Consider the following 12,642-nt stretch of genomic DNA (forward strand, 5'->3'; position numbering starts at 1 on the left):
ATTATTTATGGCCTACAATGTTTTTAAAAACCCTAGCAGGGCTCATCTCGATACAGAGCATTTAGTGCCTTGAAGGAAACTGACAGTTACAATTTTCTACAAATTCTCCAGAATGACCCACGCATTTCTGCCAACATTCTGCCACAAGTTTACAAATCTCACTGTGGTAGTGAGATTTGATAGTGAGAAAACTCCAGCACTGTGCAACTACCTACGCATGGCTGTCTGTACTGCCTCGCCACTCTGATAGTACTGGCCTCTCATCTGATTTTTCAAGGGTGTTGACAGATGGTAGGTCTGGGTCAAAATGGTGGAAGCGATCACTATACAGAACAGGAAGTCATCACCTTTGAAGCAACTGTGATGACACATTCATGCCTGTGTTCTTGTGCTCCTCTGTAAGCAAGCGGGGAACCCAACAGGATCAAAGTTTCCGATACCCCAATCCCGCTATCATTTTCTGCATGGTATGGTGTTATACAGCTGCTGCGATCTCCCTAATTGTCACCCATTAGTCCTCCCTAATGAGCACACCAACTTTCAGGAATTCCTTCAGGAATTCAGTCACTGCATGTTGGTGAGACGATATGTTCATGACAGCCATTTTGTCACAATGGATTGTGGGAACACCAATCCTGTGTGTATACACTTGAATCTGTGTTTATATTGGAGCGGATAGATGGATAGATTTTGTAGATGATTTGGTAAAATGGGTGAAATCCACCGATGCTCATTACCTTTTGTACGGCCCCTATATGCTTATAAATAAATTCATAGATAAATAAAGGGTAGGTGCATGGACAAATAGGCAGAAGGGCACAAAGATGGCCAGGGAAGTGGAAGATCAAAGCCCTGTGGCAAGACTGTTTCCCAGGCTAATTTACTTAATGTGACTTCAGACACACATACTTTCTTGATATGTCTTTCTGCACACACATTCTGAATTTTTATTATTTGTAGTTTGGTTTTGTCTTGTTTGGGCCTGGCTGAGGCCTAATGCCCTCCAACACTTTTTCACTCCCCTCTCCACCAGCACTTTGCAACTAACTTCAGGGAAAAAATAATCATGTTGACTATTTTAGTAATTTAGGCTCCAGTCAAGTACTCTGGGGTTGTCAGCATTGTGAATTTTCCCTTAATGTATGCCATATAAGAATCAATTCCGTGCCTTTATTAAAGTCTGTCTAGTCGCCTTTGAACGCATTAACCGAACCCACAGCCAATTCCGTTTCCTGTGCTTTAGGTATAGTATAATTTTTTTAAATACATTTATTTGGTTTATATGCTTACTGACGCAAATATAGGCTACTCTGCCAACAATTTCAGGAAGCGTTTAGTGAGTCCCCACAAATTACTCACCCACAGTGAGCCAAACATGAGCACGAGGCCCACGTCTTGAGGCGTTTCCCGCCTTAAATCTTCAAGCTGCTGTTGACCTTATCCTGACAGCCATGAATGTGCTTCAGTGTAGGCAGGGCTTAGGAAAAGACATTACATTTTCTTATATATTTTTTTTTGTACAGCTGACAGATTGCCCCTGCCTCCTCTTCGGGAACATGTGAACCGCATTCCTCTGGCGTGGCTCACGGGGGGCCGAGCTGTCTGAGTCACGGCACTGCGGTATAATAAACTCCCGCAGCGCAAACTGCACACAGACAAGCAGCCTGGATGAGGCGAATAAAAACAACACTAAGGAGGAAAAAAATACATCAATAAAAAAGTTTATAGTGACTCACGCTTTTCAACAAAATACTGCTTAAGTACACTCAGAAAACTTGCACTGATTTAAGCAGAAAGTCTGCTGCTTCACGCATAAATAAAGCGTAGCAAGAACTAGCAAAAACTTCCCCTGCCGGTTTTGTTCCAGTGCCCGTGGACAGCACCGCGTCTGTCTGCACGGCTGCCGGCGATGCGGCCCCTGAGCCCGGCCGCGCTGCTGTGTGCGCTCGCTGCGTGTGCGCTGTGCTCCGTGCTGGAGCGCCGGGAGGCCCACACTGAAGCCACGGTAAGGACTGGGGAGTCATATCGCTGTGTCTGTGGCATGTGCTGCTTATTTCTGCTTGATCCATAATTGCTGAAGCGTAAAGATGCGAACGAAAATCTCAAAGGTTTGAAGTGTTTGGATGCTAAGTTATTATTTATGTCTTGGCAGACGCCCTTATCCTCATCTAAGTGTAGTGCAATGCTAAATAAACCGGTCAAAACTCACACACACATAATACAACTTTAGTCGAGATTTTAGATTTACAGAGTACAATGTTTAACTTTGCTCGATGTATTTATGTCTAGAAATAAATGTTGAAAACATGAAAACAAATGCAAATTAGGTTGCAATAAAAACCTCGAATTGTATATTATTATTATTATTATTATTATTAGTGTTTTTATTAATAATAATAATAATAATAATAATAATAATAATAATAATAATAATAATAGTAATAATAATAGTAATGTTGGTGTAACTGCTATGTGATTTTAGTTTATTTTCCCATGGCAGATTAGTTGATTAAGAAATTAGTTAGAATTAATTGACCTCTGTGCCTTTGACCGTTAATAAAAAAGGAAAGGGAGGAAATATACATATTATGTGCTGTAGTTTGTTCTGATCTGAGTGTTTGTGAATAAAGAGTGACTGAATATACCTCTATTTGAAGGGGTGCGGAAAGGCTTGTCCACCTAAAAATGCTAAAACATGCATTTTATTCTCCAGCCTGAACACATCAAAAGCTTGATGTATGCAAATTATCCATAACTTTTTGAGGTTATTCAATGTGGCATAAGAGGCCAGGAAACTTGGAAAGTATTATGTAAAGTATACAGGAAAGCTTTCATGCAATAGCTCTGTATGACAGCTAACCTTTGTTGCTTTGTTACTTGGCTTGGGCCCATTGCACATGAAAACCTGTGGTTATTTCCCGGAGAGAACACACTTATACCATAAATAACACTCATCCTGACTGGATGCCTAAGTTTATACACATTTCTCTGCCAGAAATGGAAATTCCTCTCAGAGAGACAATTCCAATACAAGGCAGTGATTATGCCAGAAGACTTTAACAAGTGTTTGATTGGATGGAGAAAAATCAGCAAAATTCTATCACTAAATGAAAAACAAATATTTTACACACCTACCTCATTTCTTGATACATTCAGACTTTAAGGTTTACAGGTGTTAACTTTGCTTCGTGGGCAAGAGCTTCACAAAGGTCCCTGTCAGATGTCATTGCAGGACACAAATATAAGTTAAACTAAAATACAGCATCTTTCACAAAGAAACTGTTGTGTTTTTGGAATATTGCCTGTTTACCTTGTGCACACAAATCGCAAATAATCTGATACTTATTTCACACGTTTTTACAGTAGTCTGTTAGGCGAATGAAACTTAAGCAATTTAGATTTTTAGCCTAAACTGTTAACAGGAGTTGTCATTTAAGATGTTCCATGACAGGAAGCATGGAAATACATGGAAATAGATCATTTGGCATTGAACACAATGTATATATATTTTTTCTTTAGGCCTATCTGAAGAAGTACGGGTACCTCCACACCCCCCTGGACCTGGAGTCTCAGGGTTACGATCCCGAAGAGGTTAAGGAGGCTCTCAAGTATGTATGAAAACATTGGGTTTAGTCTCAGCCTGAATAGCATAGAATATGGAAAAGATCACCTAAAAAACTGACTGTGTAAAGAATAAATATTTGTAAGTATTAAGAATGAAAATCACTAAACATCCAGTTAGGTCCAGCTGGTTTTATAGGTAACCACAAACCCTCAAGGGCTAAAGAATGGAGGAAAGAACCTGGAAAGAATGATAATTCAGACCAGTTATACAGGGTCCTGTATTTTGCATAGAGACTCAGAAGAGTCTTCCAAGAGCTCAGGGTGAATGAAAACCAGAGAATCCTTTAGCTTTTCAGCACCAGGAGTGGATATCATTGTCACACACACTGTAGTGCAATTGTGGGATTAACTTGCAAAACAATTGCCAAGTTTACCATCAATAGTCACACTGTAACTGTTTGCAGAAACATCTGTCAGCCCTTCTCCAAGTGCTCGGTGGCTGAGTGCTGGTTTGGGATTGTGCCAGCCAGAACTGAATAACCATGAGACAACTCAGACGTTCAGTGTCTCCAGTGTGAGGCTTGTCTGGCACATCAATACAACTACTACTACTACTACAAATAAATGTAATCAATGTGGTTAGTGGCAGACCTAGGGCGAATTACAGTTGTGACAAAATATAGCATTTGAAGAAACATACAGTATGAGCAAATACATTGAATGTACAATTTCAGTCCTAATAAATTATTAGTTTCCATGTTGTCTTTTGCTAAATATGTTCCTTTTGATATATTTTTAGCTACATTCTTTCAAAATCTGATTCTACTACTGTGGACAGTGTATTAAGCAGTCTCTCCTTCCCTCCATGGCAGGACCTTTCAGAGGGTGACCGAGCTGCCTGTCACAGGAAAAATAGACAAATCCACTCTGTCAAAGATGAGACAGCCGCGCTGCGGGATCGAGGACCCCTTTAACCAAAAGACCTTCAAATACCTCCGGCTGGGTGAGCTACATGACAGCCTCTAAATTACTGGACGCATGGCACATACACTAAACATGTATTGAGATTAGGCCTAACAGGTGACATATATTGACCCTGATAGGTGCATTCCAGACAGGCAGGGTGGGGAAAAAGCAGACAGAATTGCAAAAGGTGTAGGTCTTGAATTTGCAACCCCCCCCACCCCCTTCCACAAAAACGAGGTCCCCTCACAGCAAGAGGAGAGGCCAGTCTGGGTGCACTGCGCACGGCCTCACTGTGTCTCTAACTTGCTCTCCCACAACAGGGCAGTGGGCCAAGAAGGACCTGACCTATCGCATCTACAACTACACCCCCGACATGGGATTAGCCAAGACCCGCAGTGCTATCCAGTCGGCTTTCAAGTACTGGAGCGATGTGGCGCCGCTCAGCTTTCGGGAGGTGCAAGCGGGAAGGGCCGACATCAAGATCTCATTCCACAAGAGGGGCCACACCTGTGCTGTGGCCTTCGACGGGCCTGGTGAGTACCGACTCCTGCCAATGGAAACCGTAGAGGGACTACTGCTCTACTATCAGCCAGCCCACTATAAAGTTTGTCATCCAGGCTTCATTCTGAGTGTCATTTCTGTTCATGTTCTTGATAGTATGTCATTGAATAAATATGACATGTGGAGAGCCCCTGTACACTCTCTGAATCAGCAGTTCTTTATTAGAAAATTTAAGGTGTGCTAAAAGACTGGGACCTCTAATGCAAGAGTGTTTGAATACATCCCCATTACCGGCTCATGTACACAATGTGGACGGGTCAGTCTTTGGATCAATTAAGCAAAGGGGGGGGGTTTAGTCCGCCTATGCTGGGATTATCAAAACACCTGCTTAACCAACCAGCTCTGAATTAAACATTTCTAAGTCTTTTGAAATACATTAATTCAGAGTGATCCAATAAAGCTGCCTGGTAGCAAACTTCCCCATAGGTTTATGCCACAGTTCTGCTTTTCCTTACCTGGAAAAATCTCTCTGCCCAGTATAATAATAATGATGATGATAATAATAATAACAATCGCTGTACAGGGCGGGTGCTTGCTCACGCTGACATCCCAGAGTCAGGGATTGTCCACTTTGATGAAGACGAGTGGTGGACGGAGGGCACAAGCCGTGGAGTCAACCTGCGCATCATTGCAGCCCACGAGATCGGCCATGCACTGGGGCTGGGCCACTCGCAGTATTCCCGGGCCCTCATGGGCCCCGTCTACACTGGCTATAGAAATCCCTTCACGCTGCACGCTGACGATGTTCGCGGCATCCAGGCTCTGTACGGTAAGGGCCCCAAAGCCTGCATCGGCATCACTGTGTCCGATTCTGCTAGCAAACGTGTGTGTGTGTGTGTACATGACTAGCTTCATATTTCCTTTTGTGTGCAAGTCTCTGCCTACGTGTCCTTTCCTTTTGCATCTATAAATCATGCTCTTGTAGGGAGGGGAGTGCTTGAAAATAATACACAAAAGCTTTATAACACTTGTAGTTCTTCACTGTGGGGAGTTAAGTAGGGGGGGGACATAAGTTGTAAGGAAATGTCTGAATGTACCATGTTTGAAATGCTTGTATAAGTTGATTAACCACACATGTTGATGTCAACTGACTTTCTGGGCCTCAAAAAACTAAATACAATGGGTGTGTAGGAAGAAACATAACTGGGTGGAATCCCTACATTTGTTGTATTCAAATATGAAAATATTTTCTCCCTGATTGCAGTGTAATGTTCAGTTTTATACATTTGTTCAAGGAAGCGAGTGAGACCTGTTGTGGTTCCTCAGGCAAGAGAGGTTCTACGATTTTAATTCTGCTCAAAATGCGATTACAGCAAGTCTGGTTGATTTTTAGGGTGACCCATAAATGCTTCTGGTTTGGGGCTCACCAGGACCAGGGCAGTCCTTGGGTTGTGCCTGGTCTGTTTAAGCATATGTGTGTGTGACAGCAACCCTGTCTTTGATACTTAAAAAATATATATATGTATGTATTTATAGTCATGTGTTTCCACTTTGTATTCCTCCATGTGTCTGTCTAATAACTAATTTAAACCAAAGCGACAGAGAACATTTGTTCTCCCTATGGATGAAATCAAATACAAAAATAAAAAGACTCTCTCATGTTTGATACTTGGAGGCAAATGTCTTGTTAAATGACTCACTCTCAAATTGTGCAGAACCAATTCATCCCAGATGCATTGCAGCACTTCATGGCTGTTGAGTCAGTTTGCAGAAAATACAAATAATCTTTGTGTGAAAGTCCCTATATTTCTCTCTCTTTCTCTCTCTCTCTCTCTCTCTCTCAGGCAAGCGAGCAACTCTCCCAATCCCCTCAGTGTCCCCAACTGTTGTACCAGACCTGCAGGGGGACAAGCTCGACCCCTGCACTGCCAACCTAGATGCCATCATGCTAGGTGAGATTCTGGTCTTGAGATGGTATGGCTGGTTTAACAAGGAAGATGCCTGGTTGGTCGGTTCATTAGAACCTGTCTACCTTTACAGTAGACGATTAGTCCGGTCCTCACGGTTTTCTAAGTCTCTTTAAATCAGGGCTCTCAAACTCAGTTTCCTGGTGGGTTCGTCAGTGTCATGGTTTTTGTTCCGGCTGAAGCTCACAGTTACTTAATTAACCTAGTTATTGTATCAATTAGGCATCTTTACATTTATGACCAACACTCAGTTACAAATCAAAGTTCAACAAACACTGAAGAGTCGCAGCACTGTGAAGATCTGCGGCTGCGGATCAGTTGCAATACTGTTAAACTGTTCGGTGTGAAGTTGATCTCTGAAGTCCCCTCCCTGTCCCTATGCTGCAGGCCCCTTCAGGAAGACCTTTGCGTTCAGTGGAAAGTACGTGTGGACGATTTCTGACATGGGACACAACCAACTCATCAAGATCAACCTCCTGTGGAAGGAACTCCCAGGGAACATCAACACAGCTGTTCACTCGCAGAAAACCAACAAGACCTATTTCCTGAAAGGTATATTGTGTGTGTGTGTGTGTGTGTGTGTATGGCCATCAATATGGGGCTAGATTGCATAAGGGGGTTTTGTTTGACAATTTATGACGTCTGTGTGCAGCAAACTACATTTGATACCACTGCTGGAGTCCTGCACCCTGTTTTAGCCTGTTTTAACTTGCAGCTAAATCACTAACCAATGGTATTATTATTATTATTTTTATTTCTTGGCAGACGCCCTTATCCAGGGCGACTTACAACATAAGTGCAAAAATACAGAGAAGTACAAGGCATCAATCATTACAAGTTCAACTTCACTAAAACATAACAATTCAAAATACATTTTACAGATTCCAATTTACAATTTACACAAGTACAGTAAGGTATGAGACAGTGTTCAATTTACTGCCTTACCTGTATATGATCAACAGAAATGTCCTCTTCCTGACTGACATGTTCACTGAGACAGAATCACAGTGTAACAATCTTCATGTCCATTCCCCCCCTATTTGTGTCTCTCTCAGGTAACAAGGTGTGGAGGTACACCGGTTTCAAACTGGATTATGGCTACCCCAAACCACTCACCCGCATCCCGCCGAACATCGACGCTGCCCTGTACCTAGAGAAGAACCAGAAGATTATCTTCTTCAAGGTGAGTGGGAGTCCTCTTGCAGATTGCTGTCCAATCACACCTCAGCCCGCCTGATTTTCTGAGGCAGGGTTGGGCAACTCCAGTACTCAGAGACCAGATTTGTGCAGGTATTCGTTCATGTTTTCAGTTAGCAACTAATTAATACCTGGAAATATCAAATTAATTAATTAAATTAAGGAATTAAGATGTGCAGTAGTACGAAAACCAGAGGACACTGCAGCCATTGGGGCCTATAGTTGACCGTCGTTGTTCTAAGGAGAGGATCTGCAGCCTTGCTCACAGGACAGCAGAGTTAGACCAGTCTAGGTGAATTTGGTCTTCAAGTCTACTCATACAGACGTGCTCAAATTTGTTGGTACCCCTCCACAAAAAACAAAGACTGCACAATTTCCTCTGAAATAACTTGAAACTGACAAAAGTAATTGGCATCCACCATTGTTTATTCCATATTTAATAGAAATCAGACTTTGCTTTTGATTTTGTTTTTCAACATAATATTGTAAATAATAAAACAAATGAAAATGGCATGGACAAAAATGATGGGACCCTCAACCTAATATTTTGTTGCACAACCTTTAGAGGTAATCACTGCAATCACTCTGCACCTGTTGACAGGTAGTTTGGCCCACTCTTCCTGAGCAAACTGCTGCAGCTGTCTCAGGTTTGATGGGTGCCTTCTCCAGACTGCAAGTTTCAGCTCTTTCCATAGATGTTCGATAGGATTCAGAGCTTTCTGACACTGGGCAGTACATTTCGCTTCAGAATGCCTTGATAGTCTTGAGAGTTCATTGTGCCCTGCACAGATTCAAGGCACCTTGTGCCAGGCGCAGCAAAGCAGCCCCAAAACATAACTGAGCCTCCTCCATGTTTCACTGGTATGGTGTTCTTTTCTTTGAAAGATTCATTTTTCGTCTGCGAACATAGAGCTGATGTGACTTGCCAAAAAGCTCCTGGTCTGACTCATCTGTCCAAAGGACATTCTCCCAGAAGGATTGTGGCTTGTCAATATGCATTTTAGCAAATTCCAGTCTGGCTTTTTTATGTTTTTCTTTCAAAAGTGGTATTTTTCCATGGAGGCCACTTTCACTCAAAAAGCGACAGATGGTGCGATCAGAAACTGATGTACCTTCACCTTGGAGTTCAGCTTATATCTCTTTGGCAGTTATCCTTGGTTCTTTTTCTGCCATTCGCACTGTCCTTCTGTTCAATCTGGGGTTGATTTTCCTCTTGAGGCCGCACCCAGGGAGGTTGGCTACAGTTCCATGGACCTTGAACTTCTTAATAATATTTGCAACTGTTGTCACAGGAACATCAAGCTGCTTGGAGATGGTCTTGCAGCCTTTACCTTTACCTTTACCATGCTTGTCTATTATTTTCTTTCTGATCTCCTCAGACAACTCTCTCCTTTGCTTTCTCTGGTCCATGTTCAGTGTGGTGCACACGATGATACCAAACGGCACAGTGACTACTTTCCTCCATTTCAATAGGCTGAATGACTGATTACAAGATTAGAGACATGTGTGATACTACTTAAAGAAAGTAATTAGTTTGGAATATCACTATAATCGAATTATTATTAATCTCTTTTCACACCTTCTTTGCTTTATTCTATGACATTCCAAAGGCATGCAAGTATACATGAGCTGTAAGGGTACCAACACATTTGAGCATGTCTGTACATCAAGCATTTCAAACTCCCTGTGGAGATTGTGGGGCAAATGAGGAGAAAGAGCGAGCCTGCCTGACTGTTCTCTCTCTCTCTCTCTAGGGGGACGGTTACTGGCAGTGGGATGAGCTGGTGTACAATGACCTTAGCATCTACCCTAAGCCCATCTCTCACCTCTTCACCGGGATACCCCCCAACCCAGATGCCGCCTTCACATGGACCAATGGCAAGATTTACTTCTTCAAAGGTGACCAGTACTGGCGTGTCAACAGCCAATTCACTGCTGACAAAGGCTACCCACAGAGCAAGAGGGAGCGCTGGATGCAGTGCCATAAGTAGACAGCAAGGGGGCATTGGGGAGCAGGGCTGGGAATGTGGGGGCAAGGAAGGGGTGGATCAGTCTGGCCAGATAAACCACTTGGACCAAGAATACAAAGCTAAGCCTAAGGCCAAGTCTATTCCAGGACAAGGTGATTTTAAGCAAAGGTTTGAGAAAAGCCAACCTTTTTTTGACTACTTTCTTTAAGCACATAGTTATGTTTGTTCAGCTTTTTAATTTCAGTAAACAGGCAGAATGTTTATGAGGAAGTAGTATTGAAAATGGTCCAAGGGCAATCAAAGGTTAGTCCCCTGTGATCTAAAATAGCATCTTATACTTTCAATTTCAGTATATAATTAAAAAAACCAATCCATTCCAGAGTGTAGAGAAACAGGACCACAGTTTATCCCTTCATTGCCAGAGATTTTCCTCTTCCACAGTAGCCAGTGTGTTACCATTGCTAGGGCTTTTGCTATGATTATATGGTCCAGACAGAGAGAGGAAGGGAGAGAGACACCAACTGCTCCAGATCTTCTTCCCTCAAACATCTAACTTCCAACTGTGCCATTTCACTGCAAACTTTTCTGATGTTATTCTGAAATGCTCTGGCCAAAAAAGTGCTTTACCCCCAGCCCCAAGCCTCTGTCTCAAAACAAATGGTGACCCAAACAAATCCAGTTAGCCCAGCCCCACATTTTATTTGTGAAAACTATAATGTTATGTAAACTATGAATTACTCTCTCTGGACCTGACTGTCCATTTAAGGTCAATCAAACTGTGCAAACAATGCAACAACAACAATAACAATGCAGCCTCCCCCCCACTCTTGAGAAATAGAATGCATACATAGATATTGTTAATGCAAACTGACTAAGAGCCAAACCAAAGCCTTTACATGTGAGTGAATAAATAGCCCACATTTTACTAACTATATCACTAATGAGAACAGAATAACGCAGTTTCCCACATCGATTTAAACAAGTTAACAATCAAGGTATTCATTCCTAAGCCAATCAAATTCTGAAACGTCAACATACTGCCACACAGTGGTACAATGAGGTATCGTTGGGAACTTTTTGAACATTAACATATTTACCAGGGATGGGTATTTTGTAGCATTTTATCATTTGGCGAGTGTAAACAACGTACTCGAGCACTGGGACCTAATATGCATTATCCTGCATACGCTTCACAAACATTAGCAGCACAAGTCGTATTGTTAAATTCCAGTGCATGTCCCTGGCTTGATTCTGCTGCGTTACGAGTACAAGTTTGTTTATTTTTATTTGCTAGCAGATTGCTCTCTACAAACTAACCGTCAACTAAACCTAGGCCTATCAATAAATTAATACATTTTAAAATAATTTATCTTGACGTTTTCTATATTTCAGTGTTTATCTTTTACAAAATGATAGTTTCAGAGTTAGAAAAGCAAAGCACATGATCTGAACTATTTTGCATACCAGCCTACCCAGCGTTAATCATTTACAAGGAATTATTATTGAAAAATCATGTACCTCATATTGAACAAGATGTATTATTTATGTTATTTTTGAAATTGAATGCACAAGTAATTCCAGTTTTAAGTTTGGGAACCCTAGTATTTACACACAATACAAACTTGGAAATAACATTGTATGTGGATTGCGGTTTGTTACATTTCGAGCTCTGCTCAGAAGAGGATGAGGTATTTATAGCTAGATACTGCCCATACTTTAAACATGTCTGTTGTATACCAGCACTACTATTGTGTAACCACTGACTAGAGTAACATTGTGACTCACCTCCTTCATAAGGACTTTGCCAGTATTTTCTATTGCTCCGGTTTAAACTAAGGGTATACGCTTCTTGTGGTTTTGAAACGTTTGCTACCATCAGCTGATGTTTTAAAGCTTTAGTAGTCAGACGTTTGTGCTAGGATTCACCGTTCTGTTCTGAGGATGTTTTTCATTAAATAAATTAAGGTTATTAGGTCCTTAACTAAAGCATGTTTTTGTATTTTGTGTTATTCTTATAAAAGGCCATCTGGTATGGAGTCTTCCACATATTCAGGGTCATCAACTGTAGTTTATTTGTGTGTGCGTTTGTTTTTCAAATCAAATGTAAATTTCTCAACTCATGACTTGCCTGGAAGTGGACTTAAAATGTAAATGAACACAAATCTATAGGTGATGTCCTTGCAAACGATTTATGTCACTAGCGAAGGGCGATGACTATCGCTCGCACTGCCGCAGTTACTGGATAACTGCTTTATCATTATAAAATGATTAGTATCAGAGTTGTACGTTTTTCATAAAATAACAATAAATAATACCAAAAAAGTACCATCAGTTTGTGCGTTTTCCTTTTTGTAAGTATATCACATTTTCATTTTGGTTTTCTGAGGAGACCCTCCAAGACCAGATTTGTAACGGACAGCAAATGGAAATACAAAAAATAACAGAATAATGTTAGTTATTAAAAACCCATTGCATTT

The 12,642-nt window shown here is 41.5% G+C and overlaps 1 protein-coding gene across 1 annotated transcript; it reads left to right on the forward strand.

The window, feature by feature from the left end:
• The first annotated feature begins 1,542 nt into the window (after positions 1-1,542).
• Positions 1,543-12,490, forward strand: mmp19 (matrix metallopeptidase 19). Its single transcript, XM_066708186.1, has 9 exons — positions 1,543-2,005; positions 3,520-3,608; positions 4,437-4,567; positions 4,851-5,063; positions 5,615-5,860; positions 6,876-6,983; positions 7,386-7,550; positions 8,054-8,181; positions 9,950-12,490. The coding sequence occupies exons 1-9, from the start codon at positions 1,910-1,912 to the stop codon at positions 10,184-10,186; spliced, it is 1,413 nt and encodes a 470-aa protein (XP_066564283.1). The 5' UTR covers positions 1,543-1,909; the 3' UTR covers positions 10,187-12,490.
• Positions 12,491-12,642: the final 152 nt, after the last annotated feature.

The sequence above is a fragment of the Amia ocellicauda genome, chromosome 7, assembly GCF_036373705.1.
Source record: "Amia ocellicauda isolate fAmiCal2 chromosome 7, fAmiCal2.hap1, whole genome shotgun sequence".
NCBI lineage: Eukaryota > Metazoa > Chordata > Actinopteri > Amiiformes > Amiidae > Amia > Amia ocellicauda.